General features: G+C 37.6%; 1 protein-coding gene across 11 annotated transcripts; it reads left to right on the top strand.

Annotated features, from left to right (window-relative positions):
• Positions 1-291: 291 nt before the first annotated feature.
• kansl3 (KAT8 regulatory NSL complex subunit 3) lies at positions 292-26,665 on the top strand. Of its 11 annotated transcripts, none has more exons than XM_081349462.1 (22): positions 292-483; positions 1,757-2,042; positions 5,134-5,304; positions 5,531-5,621; positions 6,681-6,866; positions 6,952-7,083; positions 7,231-7,347; positions 7,533-7,631; positions 8,396-8,467; positions 8,552-8,626; positions 8,758-8,915; positions 8,998-9,061; positions 9,312-9,500; positions 9,982-10,138; positions 12,349-12,426; positions 14,461-14,637; positions 16,133-16,220; positions 17,262-17,389; positions 18,874-18,962; positions 19,083-19,275; positions 22,592-22,704; positions 26,085-26,665. In XM_081349462.1, the coding sequence occupies exons 2-22, from the start codon at positions 1,828-1,830 to the stop codon at positions 26,085-26,087; spliced, it is 2,595 nt and encodes an 864-aa protein (XP_081205588.1). In that variant the 5' UTR covers positions 292-483; positions 1,757-1,827; the 3' UTR covers positions 26,088-26,665. The 11 variants fall into 11 exon arrangements, 8 of the variants coding, with proteins under 8 accessions (XP_081205588.1, XP_081205592.1, XP_081205586.1 ...); XM_081349460.1 differs by having other exon boundaries at positions 303-483; positions 7,231-7,359; XM_081349463.1 differs by having other exon boundaries at positions 303-483; positions 7,231-7,359; positions 9,312-9,473.
• The last annotated feature ends 466 nt before the right edge of the window (positions 26,666-27,131 follow it).

The following is a 27,131-nucleotide window of genomic DNA, read 5'->3' on the forward strand; positions in this document are numbered from 1 at the left end:
AACAGCTACACTCACTGACGCCGACTGCACTGCAGTCCGTGTTTCTCGCAGTCCCAACATCTACACTGACGCCGACTGAACTCCAGTCCGGGTTTCTCGCAGTCCCGACAGCTACACTGACGCCGACTGAACTCCAGTCCGGGTTTCTCGTAGTCCCGACAGCTACTGACGCCGACTGAACTCCAGTCCGGGTTTCTCGCAGTCCCAACAGCTACACCTGACGCCGACTGTACTCCAGTCCGGGTTTCTCGGTCCCAACAGCTACACTGACGCCGACTGTACTCCAGTCCGGGTTTTCCGTTGAGCCGCTGTGGCGCGGTAGTACAACAAAAGACAGTCGTCTGTAGCTAAACCTTTATTAGAGTGGATTGGAGTGGATTGTTTCCTCGTCTCATGATCCCGAGTATTTCAGTATTATTTACAGAAGATTCCGAAGATCGTCCTTTGGACCGAAATGACATGAAAGGAGCCTGAAAGCGGACAGTGAGTATTGTGTATTGAGTTAGCCTCAAAGCTAAGAGCCTACCAGACCATAATGTAACACCGTAATGACGACACGTAAACGTTTGAGGGTTTTCTACGTATTGCTTCATTAGTCAAGGAACACAGGGATATTTCAGGTAGATTATTGCGATTTAAAATCTCAACTGTATCAAACTGGCATGAATGTGACGGACTGTGTGGCGCGGGCCCTAAACACGCCCATGCGTGAAGCCTCGCGACTGGCGTTGCCACTCATGCTCGCGCGTCAGCCACCAACTGAAACTGTTACATTTAACGTAACTTAATTTAATTTAACTAAGCTAAGCACTGCAACAACGTCCTCCTCCGTATGTTGTATATATTTGCAGCATTTTTAGTGGTTGCAACAGCTTATGAGGCTTTCTTGACGTTTAAGAGGCAGGGTCCCCTACAAATTATATAACCTTCAAAATTTGACATGATAGTAGTTTTCTTTATTGTTAATACATTGTCATTTGATAAAGTTCAGATTTCACTAACAACATCACATGAGTGCAAATTGGTAATTCCATGTGAAATCAACTAAATTTTGGAAACTTTCCCGTCTCAAATGTTTGATTTTGTTAAGATGTATTTTCTCGAAACATAAATAGTCATGAAAGCCAAAATATGAAATGTCATGAATGTATATTGACGGAGTAATTCATTATTTTGTCGAGGGGGTCAAAACGACAATTTTCACCTGAGATTTGGAGCCAAATTTATTCTTCAGACATTCCCCTTTAAATGCTATAAGTATCAGCTGTGTGCAAAGTGTGCCTCGTTTATTTTTTGAAATGTTTATTATAACTTTTTTTTTTTTAATTAAAAACCAGAATCTAAGAGAATATTAAGACATCTTTAATACTTTTTCAGTTACAGGAATACAAACTTTTTCCCATTTTTAACTGTCACCGTTGGCATATAATGCAACAAAGATTGCTAAAATAAACAGATTTTACTAATAGACCCACCTGACTGTAAAAATAAAATAATGATGCTGCCATGCTATATTTATAAAGTCATTTTTACCTCCCTGTAATTTGGGAGCAGATTTTAAGCAGATTACTCAGTCAGTGTACATTAATGACATTTAATATTTCGGCTTCCATCTTTATTTATGCATTTCTTTCACTAGAGAAAAAAAAAACGAAATCGAAATTTTTATCCGGGGACCTCTGGTTGAGTTGACACGGAATGACCCAAGTGTTCTGTTTATCAGCATGCTTGATACTGATAGGTTGTTTAATTCTAGGGTTCATGTTTACGGTGCAAGCGTCCCTTTTTTGCGGGAACCGCAGAGCCTCCGTGTGGGGCTAGAGGACCATGTTCCGCCCTGGAGGAGAGAGAGACTTCCAGACGTCGGCCCGAAGGATGGGAACGTCCCTGCTCTTCCAGCTGTCGGTTCATGAGCGCGAGTTGGACCTCGTGTTCCTCGACCACAGCTATGCCAAACCCTGGAACGCCCACCCGGATGCCAGCAGTGCCCGGCCCACCCGCATGCTGTTCGTCACGCCTCGACGGCAACCCGACCCTTCTGTGTGAGTATTCTCTTCTAGAAGATTGCCAGAAGTAGGGATGTGCGCAGCGACTAATTTGACAGTCGTTAAATCTGAAGTTTTGTAACCGAGACGTCGACTAGTCTAAAAGAAAGAAACTCTTTAAAGACTTGTGTGTATATATGATCCATTTGAGCACTTAATCTATGAATCAAAGAGTCAGATCCCATAATAAATGCAGCTGAACGCCCCACACTTTTTTTTTTATTGAGTTATTTTATCAGAGTTGAAGTAAATACATGATGGGCATTTGCTTGCATGTCCTGAATATGGTTACGCATGGCTCTAGTGGAATTGTGCCAATTTGAAATGGCACAGCTTACATAAAACATTTCCGTTTTATAAAATACTCCTGCACCTCGCTTGTCTTTTGGTCATTTCTGTGCTCTCCGTGACTGACACGAAGAAAACGCATATGAGGTCAAATAAAAAGATTAGGCCAGACCTCTTAAGGTATTATTTTTTTCAAATGTTTTATTTTAATGTTTTATTTAAAATGCTTTTAAATATAAATGTAACAAAGTTCAAGGCTAATGGAAGAATGGGTAACCGGTGAACGGTAAACTGAAGTTTTAAAATAAATAAAACGAAACTAAACGGCAGGTGCTTCATAGCTGACTTAATGTCCCAACTTAAATGTCCCAAGTCTGGTCTTCTCTCGTCTTCCGCTGTCGTCACTCCTCCTCTTACGCCCGTTTCACACATACTCCGTATGCGGTGCGTATTTTTTTCCGTACCCATGTTAACAGGTTAGAGCTTTCACACTGCACGCGGATGCGGTCCGGCGATCCGTTCCAGTTGCGGTGCGTATACAGCAGTGCAGAGATCGTTTCCGCATCGTTTCGAGTCTATTTCTGCTGTTCTGCAAACACTGAATTAAAGTGACAGAGCATGTTTCGAGGTCAAAATGAACACAGATTGACCTGAAAATGTAATAATCTCACCATAAATGCGTTTAATTAAATAAAATGTAGTAATTTCACCATAAATGCATTTAATTAAATAAGATGTAGTAATCTCACCATAAATGCATTTAATTAAATACTACTATTTTTCACAGTCATCTTTTTACTTTAAGACCGGGGTAAAGCAAGGAAAACTACAATTTACCTCAACAAGGCGACATAATGAACAACACTCGCCTCATTCGTGGAGGTGGAAAAACAAGTTCTTTGTGACATGCAATATTTATTGTATAAAGATTTAAATTATGCAAAAGAAAGGGTATGAGTCTGCTGTTTTTGTCAATTTTAAGTTTTAAGTACATGGTTAAATATTTTACCACTTGCTTGAACAACTTAATATATAATTATATATAAGTAATGCATTGAATAATACGTTCTTTAAATTGTGTTCAAACGTGAATACGTCTATTAAAGAGTGTATATGTGTACAAAGAGAATCGCAATGCTGACAACTTTTTTTTTAAATAAAAGTTGCTGATAATTTCTGGATTTGAAATACAAATAGTGAGTATGTGTTTGTGGTACAGCCGTGGATCAGTTACGCGCTGCAAACGCAGCATATGTGAAAGCACTATTGCGCGAGCTGCTCCTGCTCCTGCTCCTGCTCCTGCTCCTGCTCCTGCTCCTGCTCCTGCTCCTGCTCCTGCTCCTGCTCCTGCTCCTGCTCCTGCTCTTGCTCTTGCTCCTGTACCGCATACGCACTGCACACGGAGCATGTGTGAAACGGGCGTTATCCTTCGAAACTCCTGGGACTCCAGACTGGTGCAGCGCGCACTGACGTTCATTTACACTCGTGCCACCGGCTTGATGGCTCGTGCCCTGCTCTTCACCATATCATTAAAACAACAGTAATTTGAACGATAAAATCTTTTGTATTGTTGTCAGTGTCAACTAGTAGCAGCTGTGCCGTTTAGTCGACTAGTCTTGCACATCCCTAGTCAGAAGCACAGTCTCTTTTACCTTGTTTACACTGGAATTGACATCGTTTACGGGTACATCTCAGATAGCCTAGTTCTTCTTGAGTTCAAATGTGACTGTTAATCGTTTAGCACTGTCCGCTTGTGATCGGATTGCCTGAAACAAATGTTAACTTACATCACTGGTTTGTGACAGTGACATCAACTGTGCAGCAGATTGTTATTATTTAGACATTTCGGGCTCTATTTTTCTTTTTTCTTTTCTGAAATTCAGTTTTTCTGTTATGATAATTTTTCCAGAAATATTTGTAATCAGATTAAGGCATTCAACAATTTCATGAATATTTTAAAATATAATAAAAAAATGTTTTAATTCTAGGGCTGTCACGATTCCTCGATTAAATTTGAGTACTCTATTTTTAAAAGAACCTCGATTGCAATTTACTCGTGTCAGTGAACTGGCAAAATCCTCTAAGTTTTAATTCCACGGATGTGAATCCATGAACTGCATCATTAAAACCATTTTCTAAGGCTGCTCAATGTCTTAAAACCTTTTAAAAACTATTATATAGCTATTGTGATTTCACAAAGACTGCGATTCAGTTTAATAATTCTATGCCCTGTGGGTTTAATATATATATATATTTGCATGCGTGTAGGTTACGTGTGTCTCAGAGCGGCTCCGTTAACAGTGAATGCTGCTCCACATGAACTCATTTACACAAGTGAAGCGTGTCTCAAACTCCATCTCTGTGTGCTGTGAGTTTGGGTCGCTTGTTATAACATTAATCTGGAAACGCAATATGTGCCATTTCATTAAAGTTTTAATGTAAAGAAGTTATAAACCTACGCCAACACAGGAGAATGCATCAATATGTCATATAATATATGTATTTTATAGTTGTCGTTTTAAAGGCCATTGTTTGCTTAGGTCTATTTTTATTACTACAAAAAAAAATCTGATTACTTGAGTAATCGTCGAAATAATCGACCGATTACTCGATTGCCAAAATAATCGTTGGTGACAGTCCTAAAAAAAAATCCTTTTGTTTTCGAGCAAACGAGGTGCTGCACAGTAAAGGTTTTACTGAATCATAAGGCCATAGACATTTCAAAGCTAGTTACCTATTTATCAGTAAACGTATATCACATCACAAAATGTATAATTGGTTGTAATGTTGTCCACTACAGTGATTCGGACATTTCCATTGATGTAGAGACGGTCAAACCCACTCCAATGCCTCTCTATGACAATCAGAAAGCTCGTAGTGTGATGAACGAATGTGAACGTCACGTTCTGTTTGCACGAACCGTCGCTGATGGACCACCTCCTCCCGATGATTGGGAAGAACACATCAACAAGTAAGAAAAACTACTGTGTTAATTACAACATCTCAGAAGTTTGAGAACGAGGATGTTCATATTTTTGTAGGGTCTTTCAGCAACACAGATCTCCAGTTCTTTAGTTGTTATACGGTCTGACTGTTGCAAGAGATTTCCGTGTTCAAAGAAAACTTTTTCTTTTGGCATGGTCATGTTTGAGAGATTGCTGATACGACTGTTTTTGTTCTGTTCTGTTCTCTTTTAGGGCTGGCTGGTCGTTGGCTCAGAACAAGCTCTTCAATAAAGTATTAAAAGCCCTACAGGCAGAAAGACTTGGCAGACTGGCCAATGATGGTGTGAGTTTTCAAAACTGGGTTTATCTTGCAAGCTCTGTTTTTAATCAGTCAAATCCATGAGATGCTGTTTCTTAAAGATGCTCACAGTAGTATCATCACTGACAGAGGATAGTAGTCTTAGACTTGCATACTGCTTCATCCTACTATATATATATATATATATATATATATATATATATATATATATATATATATATATATATATATATAATATATATATATATATCTCAAAAGGCTTAGCACTGAGCAGTAATTTATGCCAATTTATGCCAAAATGAAAATTCTTCCATCATTTACTCAGCTTTATGTCATTCCTGTCAAACCTGTGTCATTCTGCAGAGTATAAAAGAAGATATTTAAGCATTTTGGAAACCACAAAGTTTTGTTTACCATTGACTTTGATTGTATGGAACAAAAAAAAAAAAAAAAAAAAACAAACCGAGACATTTCTCAAAATATCTTCTTTTGTTCTCTATTGTAGAAATGATAATCATAAAGGTTTGGAACAACATCAGTTTGGACTAAAGGCACCATAATCACACAGAGATGCAAACTTGTCACCTTTCAACAAAAATCACCGTTTTAATCCCAAATTTGGTCATTTGTGTGATTTGTGTAAATACGATACGTTTTTTGAAATTGGCAGTTCATATTCTGGTGTTTTCAGTGACTTTGAGTGGCTCTGCTGCACCACATGAACTCCCTCTCTGCATGTGCTGTGAGGTTGGGTCACTTAACATCTTCCCAAATTTGTAATGATAATCAGTCTAGAGAGAATTTAGACGTGTTTGTCACCTTTTATATCACTGATGAGTGTGCCTTTTAAAGATAAGCCTATCTGTTTTTATCATAACTATATTGTTAGATTTTATTATTTGCATTTTAGCAGTGTTTTCTCCCTGCTGTCCACTAACCAATCAACACAACCCACCAGTTTGACAGTTTACTTTGTTTTATTGATGCATATCTAGTCTAGTGACAGTCTATTAGAGAGAAATAGTTCTGTGAAAGTTGTCAGGTCATGCTCTCTCTCAGTCTCTGTGTCTCTGGTCTCCACAGGCCTGTAATGAACCTGTCTTACGCAGGATAGCTGTGGATAAATGTGCTCATAAGGTACGCCACGCTCTGTCCAGTGTCAGCTGGGACATAAAGCTGACACAGTGGCTGCATAGCACACTTGTGGAGTCTTTGAGTCTTGCTATGCTGGCGGCTTACCTTGATGTACTGCAAACACTCAAAAGCAAGGTGGGATATCTTATTATCATACCACTGTGTGTTTAGAGTCCATAGCAGGAGGTTACAGGAGACTGTTTTTATTCTTTTCCTTTAGGTACCATCCCTGATTGACCGGATGCTGCTGTCATCCTCTGTAAAAACAGGAGCTGCAGGGGCTGAGGCTCTTTCTCTGCTCCTTAAACGCCCGTGGGACCCTGCTGTGGGTGTACTCTCACACAACAAACCAGTACGTACCAGACTTTATTTTAATGGTTTATTCATTCCTATTGAGAATGAGAGAGATTTGTGTGTGTTAATATTTCTTTAACAGAACATGTCTGGTGTACTCCTGATGGGCTGAATCAAATCTGAGTGTTCATGTTTTTATTTTCAGAGTAAACTTCCTGGATCTCCACTGATCCTGTTAGCTCCATCAGGGCCAACCAACCCTGCCTTCTCCACCTCTCGGCGAATGAGATTCTGGCAATCTCAGCTCTCCTGTCTAGGGAAGGTATGCATAATCGTAAGCAAAACACTTTGATTTAGTGTTCTCCACAATAATTTCTGATGTTGGCTTGGTTACATTGAGAGTAACGGCATTTTGTGAATAAACTATTGCATTAAATTGATAATTCTTGCATTTATAGAGTCCCTTTTTAAAGTCTGTATTTTGTGTCTGTTTGTTTTGTGATTCAGGTCATTCCCATAAACGTTCATGTGGGCAGTGGAGCCAACATCGGAATCACGCAGTGTTTAGAGCACATGATCGGCACAGTCAGAGGAAAGGTCATTGAGGTACGAAACGACACACAGCACTAGCTAGAAAATGCCACTTTCGCTTTACAGAAAAAGATAAATCAGGGATGCGATTTTTGTGTATCTGACAGCCGTAAATATTAGCATTGTAATTTTACAGTTGTGTAAAATAAATTATTATTGTATTGTTATATTGAATGTACATTTAGACATCCCAAATCCATATGATGTTAGCAATTTGTGATTATCTTGTTCTTATAAGAAATTAAAGGTGTATTCTTAAATTACTTGAATGTTTGTACACATAAATGTCTATGGAGAGCATTTATTTGTGGCATGGTGTCAAGTACCACACAAAATAATTTGGACACAAACCACAGTTTGTGAAGTGTGAAAAATGTTTACATAGCAGAACACTAGACATATTTCATATAATGCTGTTTAATATGTATTTATTTTTAGTATCATTTGTAATAAAATGAGTCACATTTTAATAGTATGTTCTTCTTTTAATATCACTTGGGAAACATTTGATTTTAGAAAGTTTTTAAGAAGGACTCGCCAGGATTTTTTTTTTATTATTATTATTATTTTAATTGATAAATGTAAGAAGTATCAAATTAAGATATCTTGTGTAGTTTCTAAAGTGCTTCAAGTTTTTGTTTATCATTTGCCATTTGCATTGTTAAATGATAATGTTCTTGCCATGGAAATTAATCTTGGGTGATGACAGGGCAAAAATAGATTTTTTGTTTTGATAATAAAGTATATTTGAAGGTAAATTGTATGTATTTGCTCTCTAGGTTCATAGTCACTTTCCCCATAAACCGATCATCTTGGTGGGCTGGAATTTGGGGTCATTGATCTCTTGTCATGTAAGTCTCTCTCAACAACAGTTTTCTAATTTCTTCTCTATGGTCGGCTGTGAACTGATGATAGATGTCTATTTTTGCGTCCAGGTTTCCCTTATGGAGTACATGACTGCTGTTGTGTGTTTGGGTTTCCCTCTGCAAACTGTCAGCGGCCCACGAGGGGTAAGAGGAAACAGTCCATAGATTCTCATTCAGTGTAAACCACTCTTTGTCATGATGAGCTTCATGAAGTCATTTAGCAGATACTTTTAAAGTTGCTGGCTGAAATGTAATGTTTGTATTGTGTTTGTCAGGATGTGGATGATCCGCTGTTGGACATGAAGACTCCTGTGCTGTTTGTGGTTGGGCAGAACGCACTACAGTGCAGTCCCGAGAACATGGAGGAGTTCAGGGAAAAGATTCGAGCTGATAACAGCATGGTAGTTGTCGGAGGGGCAGATGACAACTTGAGGTTTGTGTCTTCGGACATTCACGTGTGTTTCTGGGGAATCCCTCTGTGTAGACTAGTTGAAAACACTTGGCTTTGTTTACAGGATCAACTCCACTAAGATGAAGACAGAAGGCCTGACCCAGACCATGGTGGATCGCTGCATTCAAGTCAGTACTTTTCACTTGTGTTCCCCACATCGTGATCATTTAAAAGGCAAAGTCAATGAAGCATGACTTAAAATCGCTTCCTTGAGAGGGATTTCTTAAGACATTCAGGGAGAGACTAAAGTCCAGCACAAGACAAAGTCTACTTTTAGGGAAAGCTGACCTTAAACGTTAGCTCTGATAAATGCATTAAGCTCTGTCTTGTGTGACCTCTTTATTCTTTAGCCTTAATCTTTTTTTCCCCTTTTTTTAGGACGAGATAGTTGATTTTCTGACAGGTGTTTTGACCCGTGCTGAGAGTCATGGTCATGGCTCTGGTGAAACGCGAGATTTGGATGCAGAGAAGAAGAAGAAACCACGCCGTGAGCTGCCCTTTGACCTTGAGAGGTCACGACCCTCTTCACCTGCTGTTAGGGTACCCATCTCCCCATCTGGTTCAGAGGCAAGACAAAAAAATGCTCAAACATGTAGGATATAGAGTGCTGAAATATGAATGCCTGAAATAAGGTCTGTGGTTCACACAAGCTTAAGATATTTTTTACATTTTATTAAAAGTCACGTGACTGTAGTGTAGTTCGTTTATAGCTTACGTTTAGCTTTTTGCTTCTGCCGATTGGCGTCAAAATACATAAACGTTCATTTGTGAAGATTATCTTGTTAGTCGCTGAATTTTGTCTGTCACAGAACTTCTTTTCTGCAATAATCCAATATCCAAAGCCAATGGAAAAAAATGTATTGGCTTTGCCTTGTGGGAACCAGGGTGATGCTAACTTTAAATACGTAGTCAGTGCAGCACTCTATAGCAGCAGATATAAAAGGTTTATCTGTACCTATGTAGAAAAATGAAATGCATAATAATTTGGCTACAACCAATCAGAACATGTAGATAAGTTGATCGAAAATCAATACTGTTTCCCCTCCAGGATATGTCCAGTGTCTGCAGTAGTCCTACAGCCAGTCCCAAACCCAAGACCGTCGGGCTTTCCCCAGCTCAGAAATCCAGTCTCATTACTGCCACACAGCTTCTGAAGACCCACATGCAGCGCTCAGGAACGGTGCTCACACACAAGCAAGCACAAGGTGTGTATCTTTCCAGGTGCAAGTTCACAGGTTCGGCCCCAGAACCCTAAGAGAGCTTACATGCAGGATGCTTTTTATTAATAGTGCTAAGATTATTTACGCCTTGTGGGAGACAACTGCACGTAACATAACTCGTAACAAAACCAGTAGGGTCATTCCGTGTCTCATCAGAAATTTCGGAAACTTCCCCTGCTCAATTTTTAGATGGTTAGTATTTTTTTCTGTAGAAAGACGAAGATAAATAGTGATGAAAGCCAAAATATGAAATGTCATGGATGTATATTGAGTATAATCCGCTGTTTTGTCGAAGACAATTTTTCACTTGAGATTTGGAGCCATTTAAAGCAGTGTAAAAATGACTTTAGAAAGATGGCAGCATCATCATTTTATTTTTGCACAGAGATTGGTAGATCTATTAGTTGAATCTGTTGACTTTAGAAATCGTTCAAGTTCAAGTTAGATTTTGTAGATTTCAAGGTAGATTTTGTTTGCAGTAGAGTCCTCATACATGCATATGGAAAACAAAAGAGCACATATCAGCACACATCATTCAACTTAAGACTGTAAAAATTAGGAAATGGCAACAATAAAAAATAAAAATTAAAACCAAGTAAAAAAGTTCTTACTGGTCCAGAGTAAATAAATACATATATAAAAGCAAAGTAAACACCTGTGCAAAATATAGCTATGACTTATTCCTCAGTGTAATGGCTGCAGGGACAAAACTGTTTTTGTGTCTTTTTGTTCTTCTACACCTGGGGATTATAAACCTACGCCCAGAGGGTAGAAGCTGAAACTCTGTGTGCAATGGATGGGAACTGTCGTTTAAGATTAAACCAGTTATGCGCTGTAATTGTTTTATGTACAAGGTCTCCACATTAAGCTGTGGCTCACCAATCAGCCTGCTAGACCACTTTACTATTGGGTTGAGTGAGTTTTTATTTTTCAAAGAGAGGTTCCCAAACCAGGCTGCTAGCGCAAATGATAAAACTGATTCAATAAAAGCGTGATAAAAGAGGGTCATGATGATAGATTTGTCAATGTGAAAGTGACTCTGTTTCCTCAAATAGAACAGGCGCTTTGTTGCATTATATGCCAACGGTGACAGTTCAAAAATGGCAAAAAGCAGTTTGCATGCCTGTAACTCAAGAAGTATTCCAAAGAAAAGTTTAAGAATGAGAATCTAGAAAGATCTTGAATACTTTTAGGTTTACAGTCATAATAACTTTAGAAAAATAATATTTATGGCACTCATACAGGTGTGTTCTATGCAATTGAGCTGATAAAAAAAAAAATGAGATTCATTTCTAATTTTAACATTCTTTAGATATTCCTAGAAAAAAAGTATCTGCTGTGTGCAAAGTGACACACATTTGGTGTTTGACCACTGACTCATGGAGCCACATTAAGATCTCCATATCTCTGGGATTGAAGGGCCTTTAAAGTGAAGATACCAAAAGGAAAATTTAAGAATCTAAAAGAATATTATTAAGATATATTTAATACTTCTTGAGCTACAGGCATCTAAACTTCAGGCAAAAAACACAAGAAGTGCTTCTTAGTCACCATTAGCATTTAATGAAACAAAGATTGCTAAAATAAACTTATTTTACTAATAGACCTACCAATCCCTGTGTAAAAATAAAATAATGATGCTTTCTAAAGTCATTTTTACACTCCTCTAATTTGGCTCCAAATCTCAGGTGAAATTTTAAATGTTGGCCCTCCTCTACAAAACACTGGATTGCTCATTATTATACATCCATGACATTTAGTATTTTGGCTTTCATCACTATTTACGTTTGTCTTTCTACAGAAAAAAATGATCAAAATCAAACATTTGAGCCGGAAATCTCTGGTTGAGTTGACACGGAATGACCCAGTAGTTAAACATGTGTCTCATGACCCCTGTGTGCTGTTCCATGCTGTTTTTGAAGAGCGTGTCTTATGTGTATCTGCATAACTTGAACACTAAATCATGTTTAAGCCTGATGGGCCTCTTTTAACCCTGAGCTGTTCTGCTGATGCCTGTGCATGTTAAATGACATGGTCTACACAGTTAACTATCTGGGAATATATAGTCACATCACCCTTGTATTGAGGAGAATCCCAGATCCCATCAAGCAGTAATGTTGTGTGTGATTCCTGTCTTTCTATCCCCTGTGCTTTCCTTCTTCACTCTCTCCATCTTTGTCTTCCGTTCGCTACAGCTCAGTTCGCTGCTTTTATGAAACATAATATGCTGGTGAGGAAAAGCATTCCTCCTGGCAGCCCTTCATGTCTCTTTGGTAAGTATCTCTCCCTCTCTTTTTCCTTCATTCTTTTGTCTGTCTGCCCCTTTCATGTCTTTCTTTAAAGTTGTCTGTCATGTCTGTATCACAAACGTCCCTTTTAATGTTTCACCAGCTTTTGTGTTCGCAAAAGGCAATAACAATAGTTAATGCTTCAAATAATGACTGCTTGCAAATGTATGTTCTTCCTGGCTGAATCTATCTTAAATCAATGTATATTTTGTCCTGCTTAATAGTTTTAATAATAGTTTTCCCTAACAGAGTAAGTGAATTGTTTACCTTTTCACACGTCAACACATTTAAGGTATCATTTGATCAATACATTGCCTAGGCCTATATATTATATTATATTATATTATATTATATTATATTATATTATATTATATTATATTATATTATATTATATTATATTATATTATATTATATTATATTATATTATATTATATTATATTATATTATATTATATTATATATGGAACTTGTATTGACAGCTTTGAGATCCCAGATTGCCTTGGTTATATTATTTACAGTAATGTTGCAATTGTTGTTTTAATTGAGAATCAAATAAATAAGCATAAAAAATATTTTTATTTTAATGTTAATACATCATTTTAATAGGCCTTTAAAATCTGAGTTTGCACAAAACATTATCCATATTAGGATACTTTTGACTTTAGCCTACAAGGCTTACATAATCTCATGCTACCAGTCAGTGCAGTTACATTGTTACGCCAGAAGGTGGCGGCCATGGACCGTTATGACCGTCGTAATGAGTGTGTCATTATTAAACCATTAATCAAACTAATATGCTTAAATGCTGATTCATTCATGAATGAAACAGTGAAATTAACTTTGAGCACCACTTTACAAGGCTCAGTCGATGAGCGACGCATCACCTGAGTAACGCTGATGTTTCACGTCAATAGCATTGATTCCATGCACTTCCATGCATCTAATCTAAAATTAGATTTAATTAGATTGAACTTATTGGCTTTTTAATAATAGACTAAAAAGCTAGAGAGTTTGCCTCACTACTGAGGATGATGCAGAATTACATGATTACATACTAAATTAATTTGCTATCGCTTTACAATTTTTACCACGCTATTCTTCCAAACTTTTTTTTTTGTGTGTGTGTGTTCAGTTGCACTTGCTTGTATGGATTTCTCACCACAAGCTTCTCAGCTGAAATCGCAGCCTTGTTAGTGTCAATATATCATCCATTGATTGTAATTAAAACAGAATCATTTCACGAGAACATTGTTGTTTCCCAATAGCAATGTTCCTTTTATAGTATTTACGATTTCTACTACCAAAACCTAAAGGATCAGTTTGTCGATTTTTTTTTTTTGTATTGTTAAAATATCAGTAGTATGGGTAAATGGAGAGAGTTTGCACTCATTCTCCATGTTACCTGCATTCAGATATCACCATTTTTATTTGTCAGCAAAGCTAACATCCTCTGAATGATCATTTTGCATTATCTGGCAGAGTTTTTTCCAGCTCCAGGTCTTTTGTTATAACTACAGAAGTTTCAGTGGGATTGATAGAGGGGTGGTGGCACAATCAAAAGTGCATTATGGGTTTTAGTTTTGAGTTTCTACTGCATAGACAGACCAGATCATCATCAAAGGCAGTTTCTGTCAAGACAAGCAGCAATGAGAATTAAATTATCCTGTAATGGCTAAATTTTACATCATCAATTCCGGTTCACTTTTGCAAATAAGGACAGATTATTTTCATACTAGAATTACATATTTATTAGTACTCACCCCTAACCCTACTCCTGTTGTCAAGCAGACTTGAGTGCGTTTCCTTTCTGTGCGCCTGAGTTCAAAAAGCATCTTTCACACAAACCAAACACTGACGTCAAAATAATTTTGGTTCCGACTCTTTTGCAAGCGTCTTAATCTGTACCCATAGACCTCTGCAGCATTTCATATGAACTGTATCGGCTCCTTGTGAGTCCCTGAGTGACCTTGAGACTATAGGAGACTGTTGGAGCTTAACCCCCCAGCATCATGTGTTTCAGTGCCGGTGCCCAGTGAGCAGGTGGAGGGTTTGGACCGAGACGACATGAGGCTCCACCTCAAGAGAAGACAAACTCCCAGTCCCACTCCCAACAAAGCCTCCAAAAGAGCCAAGATCAAAGTGACCATCGTGTCCCATGGAGACGCGTCAGGAAGCGCTGGCTCCACTGCTCAGGAAGGTACTGAAAACACAAGCCGCTCATTAAACAATCTGTGTCACATATGGATGCATTTAGGCGGAAGGAGGAACGTTTTCGTTTAAGCAATTTTCAGCCAGATTGATTACTTTAATTTGCTTTATGAGTGAGCCTGTTGTTCAGCCATTTCTTTAACTCTTTCCCCACCAGCATTTAAAAAAAAATCATTTTTGATCATTTTCACAAAAGTTTCATGGCCCCCAGAATATATTTTTGTATGAACAAATATCTGAACATGCCTTGTAGGAAGAAGGAATTCTGCTTTTAAACAAAAAACTATTTTTTATTCTAGTTTCATGCATTCTTATCAACACTTGAATGTTTGTACGTTTCTTTAAAGCAACAATTTGAGCAAAAAGCTGTTTCATTAATGGCATGTGAATGTTCATGTCATTCTGAATAAATGCATTAATATTCATTCAAACTAATTCATTCAAATTAACAAAAATGTTGCACTTATTTTTTGTTGTTGCATTTTTTCAACTTTATATGGACAGGCTTTTATTCTTGAAGAAACAAGTTCTACTTGATGTGTGATAAGATTGCTTTCAACCCTGCCAAATGGTTAGCTTTAGATCTGTGTTGTTGTGACATTTGCATGATTTATGCAATATCATGTTGAATCAGATAATGTCCCCACACTTGCATAACTTCATTACACTGCATTTGCACTTTATTGTGTAAGTTTCCACGTATACATAGAACCTTGTTTTTGTCAAAGACTACGTCAGATCGCAGCTGGAGTAGATCGAGTCCATCAACACCCCCAAAGCTGCAAAGATTCAGGACTCTTTCAGAAGATGCCTTATAGCGCCTCCTACCGTATAACAGTGAAAACACGGAAAGCTGGAAATGTCCGTCAGTGACGGGGAAAGAGTTAATCATTGATGCTTGTATAAGCTAGGTTTAGATATCAGATCCACACAACATGCTAAAACAGTAACTTGTCTTAGTGTGTCATGTTGAATGAAGCACCTGGCTATCATTACCCTATTAGTTGGGCTGGTTGATGCAGTGACACACTACCGTTCAAGAGTTTGGGTTTGGGGAGATTTTATGCTCACTAAGGCTGCATTAATTTGATACATTCAGTGAAAACAGTAATATTTTGAAATTTAGAATAACTGTTTTCAATAAATATATATTTAACTTTAATTTTGTCCTGTGATCAAAGCTTTTTTTCCCCAGGATTCTTGAAAGGAATAGAAAGTTCAAAAGAACAACATTTATTTGAAATACAAGTCTTTTACAACGTATGTCTTTACTGTCGCTTTTGATCAATTTAATGCATGCTTGCTGAATAAAGTTATTCATTTTTCAAAAACAAATTACTAAACCCTAAGGTTTTGAATGTAAGTGTACTTCTCCAGTAAAGCCATTATATAATTAAATCTCGTAATAGCCTACATAATCCCACGTAAAATTTGAAAAAGGTGTCTCAGGTGTCTTACGCTTGTATTCCTGTTTTTCTGTGCAGTGGGTTTGTCAGGAAAGCCCCTCGGACTCACAGTGGGCCAGACGGTATCGGGGGCCAAAGAGCTGTCTGAGCTTCTCAGTGCACAAAGGTACCTTTATCTAACACACCAGATAAATTGTACAGAAGAGAAAAAAGGCCTCTTAAGACCTGTTCATACAAACACGACTGTTCAGAAACAGTGCAGTGGCTTTGGGCATGTGACCAAAAGCGTGAATCTTTCTGGGTAGTCAGCTTTATGCGCAGTGTAATTGAAAAGAGATATTAGAACCACAAATATTTTTTCATGTCATTCTGAACAAATGCATTAATAGGCATTCATTCAGCATTCATTTTTTTCTTTTCTTTTTTTTGTGTGGATTTCTTTTTTTTTTTTTACTTCGTATGGACAGGCCTTTAATCTTTAAGAAACAAGTTCTACTTCTATTCTTGTGTGATGAGATTGCAACTGCCCAACGGTTAGCTTTAGATCTGTGTTTTTGTGACATTTGAATGATATATGCAGTATCAGATCAGATAATGGCCCCCCACTTGCATGACTTCATTACACTGCATTTGTGACCCTGGATCACAAAACCAGTCACATGTCGCACGGGTTTATTTGTGGCAATAGCCAACAATACATTGTATGGGTCAAAACTATCAATTTTTCTTTTATGCCAAAAATCATTAGGATATTAAGGAAAGATCATGTTCCATGAAGATATTTAGTAAATTTCCAACTGTAAATATATAAAACATTTATTTTTGTGAGTGAATGCAGCACAATCGCTAACATAAATGGACAACTTTAATGCTGATTTTCTCAATGTTTCGATTTTTTTGCACCCTCAGATTCCAGATATTGTCCGATCATAACAAACCATACATCAATGGAAAGATTATTTATTCAGCTTTCAGATAATATATAAATCTCAATTTAATGAATTGACCCATGTGACTGGTTTTGTGGTCCAGGGTCACATTTGGACTATATTTTGTACGTTTCCACTTTCCAACCTTGTAAACTTGTGAAAAAAAAACAAAAAAAAATGTTACAAAAAAAAAAAAATGTTATTGGTTTAATTGTCAGTTCATGTCAGCATCTTTTTATGGTGGCTTGATTCTGATCTGGTATCCTCTGCTCTTTTAGGTCAGGAGGTTTGGCAGATGTGTCTGGAGTTTTGGGTTCCAGTGAGGGGTCATTTCACAGCCTTCAGGGCAGCGTGATGTCGGGTTCTTCCTCTCCTGTCCAGGCTCAGGCCCCCGCCACTTCTCAAGGTACCACCACCTTCGAATTCTGCCAACAGAGGCTGCGTTCACACTTGGCATTAACATGCGATCACCGTGACCCCATGAAGCAGATTGGATCATCAGCCAATCAGGGCACCGTGTGTTTACACTTGGCAACATCAAGTGGCTTGTCTACCTGGATAACTTATCTGGGCCTAAGTCTTGCGATGCGCAGCCCAGATCTTTAATGGAAAAATGACCCCTGTGCAAAGTTCAGTCTGTATGTGGACAACATCCGGATACAGGTCGCATGTTAATGCTAAGTGTAAATGATTCCACAGTCATCTGCAAGCTCTTTGTTTAATAAAAATGAGTGTTAATTTTGTTAATGAAAACTGACACAAATGTTTGATTAGCTTTTTTTCCAAGACTAAGACGAGACATCAACATTATTGAACACTGACTGTGACTATATCAACATGCAATATTGTTGACCAAAAAGGTGACACTAAAATGCAGTTAAAAAAATACTAATTCAAAATCTCTGTTCAACCAAAAAAGGGGAGAAGAAATATTATAGACAGAATTGTAAAAATTTTTTACAATTCTCCACTGCCGTTCATAGATTGGGTTGCCAGATGTCAAGAGTTTAAATCCCCCAATCAGAGAGTTTCTCTTAAAAGGGTACATTTTCTGCCGTCTTTTTACTTGTTCACAACCTGCACAATGTGCTTGGGATGGAAAATCGAATTATTTTGTATAAAAAAATTAACAAGTATAGCTGTATATGTGCAAAAAAGGGTTAAAATATAAACATTCTAAACCAAAAAAGTGCGTTACTGCAGTATGTTAACTTTAGTTTCTTTATGTGTGCTGTGCCAGTACATGATACATTATATATTATTATCCATTGCCACTAACACTAAATGTAATAAAATCAGAGTCGGTAACGTGTTTTGGTGATTTCCTAGTTTCATTTTGTTCTGCAGATGAAAAAAGTGAATCTGCATTCAGTTTTATTTTGATGTGTCGTCTACTAAAAGTTAAACACAAAAAATAAAAATGGTAGCTTATACAACTGCACTCGTTTCTGAATATTTAATCATTTAAATTGTCTAACGAATTAAAAAATTACAAACATAACATTTGTAAATAAAATAATTTTATAAAATTACCACCGCTATTGACGTATTTGAATGCCATTGCAACGGCTGTTTTGTCATTTATTATTTTTTATTATTATATTATTTATGATCTTCCGCAAGTTAAGAAACCACTGCTTTAAAGCGTGATGGATTCTGAATGGCTGTTTATGTCTGATTCCAACAACATTGTTTCTCTGTGCCGTTATTGTTATAGTTGTGGTGTGGATTCTGACATTCTATTTAGAACGATTTTTGGAACTAAATCCATTCTTGTTATAGTTATCGTCCTTTGTGTGAGCCGACCTTTAGACTAAATGGAAAAAATTGCTGAGAAAAGTAACTCTATTTTGAATCCTTTTTGACTGTGTGTGTGTGTGTGTGTGTTAGGTCCCTCTGCCAGTAGTCTGCTTCAGGGCCTCAGCCTCAGTCTGCAGGAGATCAACACCAAATCCCCAGGCGTTCCCTCCACCACACAGGTGCCGGCCCAGTCACACAGCACATGCTTCTGAAACGCACGTCTTTGTCTAAAATCGCCATGGGTTTGCTTCCTTTCTAATAAACATGCTTGTATGATTCCATCTTGTGGTGTTGTTCAGGTGTCAGGAGGGAAGCCCCCGTGTCAGGGGCAGGTGTTGAGCTCTCTCAGCTCGGGAAGCGGGACGCTAGTGCGCGCGGTGCCGGTCGTGTCTACCAAAACCACAGCAATACACCAGCTCCTCACCAACGGCGGCCTGGCCAAACTAGCCAATAGCCTGCCGGGACTGGCCCACGTCTCCAGTCAGAGCACGGGTACGTCCTCGTCGCCACTGATGACACAGCGCTCCAAACAGAGGCGTCCGCGATGAGTAGCTGACTAGAGTAGCAGTAAGGTCAAAGGTCAAATCCATGAGAAGGATTAGCAGAAAAAAGGTGTCGGACAGGTAAATGTTCCGAAAGAGCATGTAAATATGTACCATAAACAAACATTTGTGTAGATTTGCACATTTTTTATGCATGTAAAAAGATTTATTTGGGTGATCTTCTACAATTATTGGGTTGATTAAGTTCCTCTTTGCAAACTAATGTACTTTTATACAAGTTGTTCATTTGAGTGCGTTCTGGGGTTGACCTTTAACTCAAACTGCTGTTATGCACAAAGGACCAAACTATTTCTATGGCAGTGACAGCTGTGATAAATTCCCACATCACCAGCTTCATTCAGTGTGCTTAATGTGACCGCCTCACTGTTGTTTTATGTTTCAGTTTTCTGTTTGCTTTTCTCATTTCTGTTTTTTGTTCTGTTGGATGAGGTTTATGTAAATCATAATGCTTGCTCTACTCACAAAGACATCCATTAAATCCCCGACAGCAAAGTATTTCCTTCCTCTTCTTTGTGTCATTATTATTGTTTTCTGTTTTCATCTCCCAAATTGCATGCATTAATGTTCTGTATTGTTTGCTGAGGTTATTTAAATGCAGTGCAAATAAAAAAACAAAAACAAAAAGCTAATTATGGATTATTAATCCATAATTGTTTGGTCAAATGCAATGCTGGGAGTGTTTCTGCAGCGTGTAGACTGTATAGAGTATATACAGTATGCAAATGTTCTGTAAATTGTAGAATTTATTCTAATGTTAGGCAGTGTCTGCTGTGCATTAAGCAGGATTCTGATTTAGAGAGCTACTGATTTATCTGATGGACAAGATTTAAGGCTTTTTAACAATCAGATTGCGAAAAAGTATTTATGGATACTCGCTGAATTAAATATGCACACTAAGTTTGTGCATACTTAATCACTATTTTAGTAGTATCTAGTATCCAGTATATTGTCAGGGTTTCTGTGGGGCTTAAAGTCTTTATTTTGCATTGCACTGCAAAAAGTGAATATCTTCCTCAGTATTTTTGTGCTGTTTTCCAACACTAATATTATATTAAGTCTTGAAAAATTAATTTTGTCAATATTTTTTATAAAAACTTTTAGATTTTGAGCACGTTGGCAGGTATGTTTTAGTTAGTTTCAATCATAAACTCACTTCATTTTGATCAATTTCGCAGAAAACAAGACTTAAATTTATTTGAAATGCAAAATTACAAAACATCTTGATTTAAAGGGATAGTTCACCCCAAAATGAAACTTCTGTCATTATTTACTCGCCCTCATGTCATTCTAAACGCGTAACACTTCAGTTCATCTTCAGCTCTTTATAATGAAATCTAAGAGCTTTCTGTCCCTCCATTGACACTTGAGACATTTGTACTGGAAAACAAGACAAAAATACTGAGGAAGAACATCACTTTTTGCACTGCAATCAGAAGTAGAGTAGAAGTTATTTCCATATTTTACTGTTTGGTAGCAGAGCGGTTCAAGCTGTGTGTGTAAAATGAATTAAAAAGTAATGGATATCTGTTGAAGAGATCTCTGAAGTGTTGCTAATACAACTCTTTGAGTTTCTCCCCAGACATTTACATTTAGAGATCATATTGTGTTCCCTTCAATTTATTCCTTGATTTTTTTTTTTTTTTTTTTTTTTCTACTTGGTCTTTAAAAGGTCTTAAATGAATTAACTTTCATAAAACCTGCAGAAACCCTGATTGTATGCTATAGGATTCATTTCCATACACTCATTATTCAACAAAAACGTTCCCAGCTGCACCTCATCACAATGCAGTCACACACCCACACATACACTGCTTTATGTGGCCCTCGATTGTTGTTCACAAAATGGTTTGTTATACACAACATGAAAATATGAAAAATTAGAATGAATGAATGAATGACAAATATTACTTTTTAACATTTATTATTTTGCATTTGCATTTCTTTTACGCAGCACACACACATTTCTGAGGTCCGTGGCCATTTAGACCATCTTTTGATCAAGTTTTGGAATGTGATGGACTATAAACACTAAAATAACTACAGCAGCGCGGATGTATTATTAAGTAAATATTTCAATATTGCTGGAGAATAACTAGCTTTTTTTTTTTTAAATAATAGGTTTGTAATAAGGCTTTTTAGTGTGTAGACTAATAGCAATATTTGCAGTAGTTCAGTACTTTAATGAGGGGGGTTCCTTTGTAGTAAACAAGATTCATGGCATCGTGTCTTAATATTTTCCTTTTTTAAAACAAAGGGATTTTAATGAGGAACAAATGGCCTCATGCACTTGGTGGCTAATTGGTATAAATTCATAAGATCTCATTCATACGTTTTTTTCGTATAATCTTAGGCCTACGCCCGGTGACGGTTATACACTGCCTGGCCAAAAAAAAAGTCGCTGTTTGGATTTAAATAGGCAAATGCTTAAGAGTCATTGATTATTATGTTTCTATCATGTTATATTTTTGCCAACAGTTCTTCTAACCCTAATTGAGGAGTGTGTAGCTTTTCATTTCTTAAACAACCATGTGTGAAGACACACCATGGCCATATTCCAGGATGATAATGTGCAGATTCATCCGGCTCAGATTGTGAAAGAATGGTTGTGAGGATCATGAAGAATCATTTTCACACAAGAATCAGCCAGATCTTAGTCCAGATCTTAAACTCATTGAAAGTGTTTGGGATGTGCTGGAGGAGACTTTACAGAGAGCTGGACTCTTGCATTGACAATACAAGATCTTGAGCAAAAACGGACGCGTCTCTTGATGAAAATGACATCACAACAATTTTTACCAAATCACCCCCCGTAAGTTAGTTACTTTTTTCATGAAATCGAGTTCAGAGTCACCGCTACTCGGGATAAAAGTGCATATGAACTATGAAATGCATCTATTTAGATAAACAAAAATATTAATGCTGTTATCGATCATTTTGCTTTTTATTATAGGCTTTATAGGAGGTGAATTAAAAAAATCTATGATTAATTCACCTGCATCATATATAGCCTATAAAACATTATTTTATTCATTAGGCTACTTGTTATCATAGTAAATCTGATTTATCACATAGTAAATTATGGACAAAACATAACAGGTTGCATTAAATTACAATTAATAAGCACAAAATAAGTATTTCACAATCTTACACATGTTTCCTGTGATTATAAAATTTAGGGACAAGAAAAGGCTAACAATATTTCTTGTCTTCAAATATTTTTCCTGTAATGTGTGTGTCATCTGCAGGGCTGAAAGCTCCCACCACCATCACAGTGACGTTGCGAGGGCAGCCCAGCAGAATTCCCTCTCTCAGCCACACGGGGGCGACAGTGCCCTCTCACAGCGCACCTGACCACCAGGTGTGTGACTCGCTGTCACCAAATTATATTTCACTTCTTTTGCTTGATGTACCAGAGCTGAAACAGAACAGTTGGCTTTAGGCTTCTCTTTGTTTTAGCTTGCGCTCGACAAATTAGAAGAGCTCATCAGTCTTTTAGGATTTTTATTAACATTGATTAGTCCATTTAGGGTTTTTCATCCTAACTTTTTGTGTTAACTCGCAGCCACCACAGTTGGATCAGTGCCTTTAGTGCTCTGCAGTGCGAGCAATCAGTGTTGCTGTAGTAACCGTCTCATTGACCATGCAGAGAGATGAAGTGTAATTATTTGCTTAATCACTCTGAAGAGCGTAATTATATGCTTGTCATTTTTGATTTGGATCACTTAGGTATTAGTAATGGTTTAGTTAATTTAAGAATGCTTATGATTCATAAAAACACTATTGGCTAATTGTGTCTAACATTACTAGTTAAATAAACTTAAATAAGCAACATCACACGAGCAAGAGTGCATAGGTTTGGGTGTCAATAATATATATTTGAAAGAAATTAATACTTTTATTCAGCAAGGATTAATTAAATTGATTAGAAGTGACAGTTAAGACATTTATAATGTTTAAAAATTGCAAACAAATGCTGTTCATTGGAACTTTCTGTTCATCAACGAATCCTGGAAATAAATGTATCATGTTTCCCACAAAAGTATTAAGCAGCACAACTCTTTTCATCACTGATTATAAGAAATGTTTCTTGAGAGGCAAAATTGGCTTATTACGGATCATGCGACACCTGGAGTAATTATGCTCAAAATTCATCTTTACATCACAGGAATAAAATGCATTAAAAATATATTATAATAATATTTCACAATATTCCTATTTTACTGTATTTTGATCAAATAAATGCAGCCAGATTTTGAAAAACATAAATGGTGGTGGACTTTCTGCAAGTTACATCTTTGCACCAGTAGGTGGCGACAAATGACTTTATGAGTCATTTCAATAAAAAACATTCAGGAATGAAACAATCCTGTTTTTAGTGAGCGAGAAATTGGGTGCGTCTCAGTCAGCTCTGTAGTCAGGGCACTGATCAGGGAGTCGGCCATTATAAGGGCTCTCAATCACAAAACCCATCCAGTGTACTTAGACAATCCCACAGTGCAACGCAAAAACTAGGGAGCATCAATGCTCGCTATGCTCCCATTCCTTACGTCACATTTCTGAAGCATGAAACGTAACACACATGAGCCAACTCAATAAATATAATGACAAGCGATAGATTTGAAAAGACAAAAACTTTTTTTATTATACACTATTATACACAAAAGTATTGGGACACCCCTCCAAATCATTGAATTCAGGTGTTCAATCACTTCCATGGCCACAGTTGTATAAACTCAAGCACCTAGGCATGCAGACGCTTCTACAAACATCTGTGAAAGAATGGGTCGCTCTCAGGAGCTCAGTGAATTCAAGCGTGGTACCATGATAGGTTGCCACCTCTGTAATAAGTCCATTCGTGAAATTTCCTCACTACTAAATATTCCACGTTCAACTGTTAGTGGTATTATAACAAAGTGGAAGCAATTGGGAACAACAGCAACTCAGCCACGAAGTGGTAGTCCACGTAAAATCACAGAGCGGGGTCGGCGCATGCTGAGGCTCACAGTGCGCAGAAGTCACCAACTTTCTGCAGTCAATAGCTGCAGACCTACAAACTGTGTGTGGCCTCCAGATTAGTTCAGGAACAGTGTGTAGAGCTTCATGGAAAGGGTTTCCATGGCTGAGCAGCTGCATCCAAGCCTAACATCACCAAGTGCAATGCAAAGCATCAGATGCAGTGAAGTAAAGCAGCCGCCACTGGACTCTAGAGCAGTGGAGACGTGTTCTCTGGAGTGACCAATCACACTTCTCTGTCTGGCAATCCGATGGACGAGTCTGGGTTTGGCGGTTGCCAGGAGAACTGTACTTGCCTGACTTCTTTGTGCCAAGTGTAAAGTTTGGTGGAGGGGGGATTATGGCGTGGGGATGTTTTTCAGGGATTGGGCTTGGTCCCTTAGTTCCAGTGAAAGAAACTCTTAAAGCTTCAGCATACCAAGACATTTTGGAGACTTCATACTCCCAACTTTGTGGGAACAGTTTGGGGAATGGTGCCTTCTTATTCCAACATGACTGCGCACCAGTGCACAAAGCAAGGACCATAAAGACACGGATGAGTTTTGTGTGGAGGAACTTGACTGGCCTGCACAGAGTCCTGACCTCAACCCGACAGAACACCTTTAGGATGAATTAGAGCGGAGACTGTGAGCCAGGCCTTCTCGTTCAACATCAGTGCCTGACCTCACAAATGCGCATCTAGAAGAATGGTCAAAAATTCCCATAAACACACTCCTAAACCTTGTGGAAAGCCTTCCCAGAAGAGTTGAAGCTGTTATAGCTGCAGAGGGTGGGCCGACTCCATATTAAACCCTACGGATTAAGAATGGGATGTCATTAAAGTCCATGTGCATGTATAGACGTACCAAAACTTTTGGCAATATAGTGCATCTCAGCATAAACACACATCGCTAGACAGGTAGTGAACACATGTAGTTAACATTTATAATAAATATTCAGCTAACATTTTGTAAGGGTATGTAACAACAATGTGTTTAAAGGGTTAGTTCACCCAAACATTTTAATTCTTTTTATCATATAAAGCGATCGAGTCTCTTCAGAAAATTTTGGACTAAACCGCTCAATTCATATGGATTAGTTTTATGATCTCTTTATGAAGCCTCAAAGTGGTAGTTTTGCGGAAGGTCAATGGAAGGACAGAAATCTCTCAGATTTCATTAAAAAGATCTTCATTTGTGTTCTGAAGATGAACAGAAGTCTTACGGGTTTGGAACAAAATGAGGGTGAGTAATTAATGACAGAATTTTCATTTTTGGGTGAACTAACCCTGAACAGCACAAACAATTATATAAAAAGATACAGGTCTGCCTGTTTGATTAATACCAGCGGTAACGTTCTACAACGTTGTATGTTGACGTCGTTCGTAGTCATGTTGCTGGAAATTGAGTAATCAATGTGCAGTGAACCAAGGTCCTTCCCAGTGTACACCATATTGATTGAGACGCACCCATTGAATCATTCACTCAACAAAATTCAATTCATTTGAAAACGAATCGCCACTGCTGTGTGTTTCTCTGAGATGTGCAACAGTTGATTGCACTGGCTTCATTTAAAACTGTTTGTTGTGAGATTGACAATACTGTCTAAAAATGTTAGTAGGCATATATTTAAAACAAAACAATGCATAGCTATCATAAGAAATATGAGCACTTTTGGAACACTACTCATCTAGAGAACTGTATTGTTTGTTATGTTCATGTGTTCAATTGATATTTTATCTTGCAGTGACCAGAAGCTCATTGAAATGGACATGTGAAGCTGAAATGGCCATCACTGAAATCCAACAGCACAAACGGATGAACCCAGAGGAATCAAATGGATTTAAACCCGGTTTAAAGACTCATTTGCCTCACAATCTGCAAGAGCGCCCTCTATAGACAGTCTTGCACACATGGACTGAAGACTTGACTTCACACTCATGCATTTGTCTATTTGTATTATTTTCCTTAATCTACAGCAGTAGACTGCTTTGACTGTGCAGTGTCATGAGCAATGTTCCGTTTGTATTTTTTTTATTTGTCCCGCCCCCCAGTTTTAATATTTTTTCCATACAGCACTTCAAAATATATTTATTGGGAAATTTCACAAACACTGTTTTTGTTCTTTAGATATAACAGACGTTTTTCCCTTGCCGTCTACTTTAACAAACAAAAAATGATGTTTTGCCAGTACAGTGTTTTTGATTCAGTTGATTTTGCAAAAAAAATAGTTTGTTGTTAAAATGTTTTGCACAAAACCCCAGCAGAGCCTGAGCGTTATTTCCTTACAGCCATAAAGCGCCTGAGAGAAATGGATCATTAAACTGTAAAAAAAAAAAAAAAAGAAAAAAAAAAGATAATAAATTCAAAACGTTTAAAAGATAATGTGAGATTTTTTAATTGTGTTTAGATTAACCATACATCAATCATCCAATGCATATTTTGCACGGCTTTCCTCATGACAGCATATCTCTGTCCTTCAAATAACCGTTCTGATTATGCCAACAGGGATAATAATGTGTCTGCCTGATTAAGTCACAATTGTTTTGATTGCTGATTGCTGTTATTGCCTCTAATGAGGGAAACCAGTAGAGGTTGAAACGCTTGAAACCGAATGATAGACACTGATTAATGCAGCGATTTGTGTCCTCAAAACATTATGTTTTTAGAAAGAAGAACAATGCATGGTGATTGTGAAGCGCTCGAACTGATTACACGAGGATGTTCCTAGTTAGTTGCTGGAGGATTCAGAAGGTTCGTAGGGCAGAGGTTATCAAAATGTTTGTTAACTCAA

The sequence above is a fragment of the Scardinius erythrophthalmus genome (assembly GCF_964197995.2).
Source record: "Scardinius erythrophthalmus genome assembly, chromosome: 20".
In the NCBI taxonomy this organism is placed as follows: Eukaryota; Metazoa; Chordata; class Actinopteri; order Cypriniformes; family Leuciscidae; genus Scardinius; species Scardinius erythrophthalmus.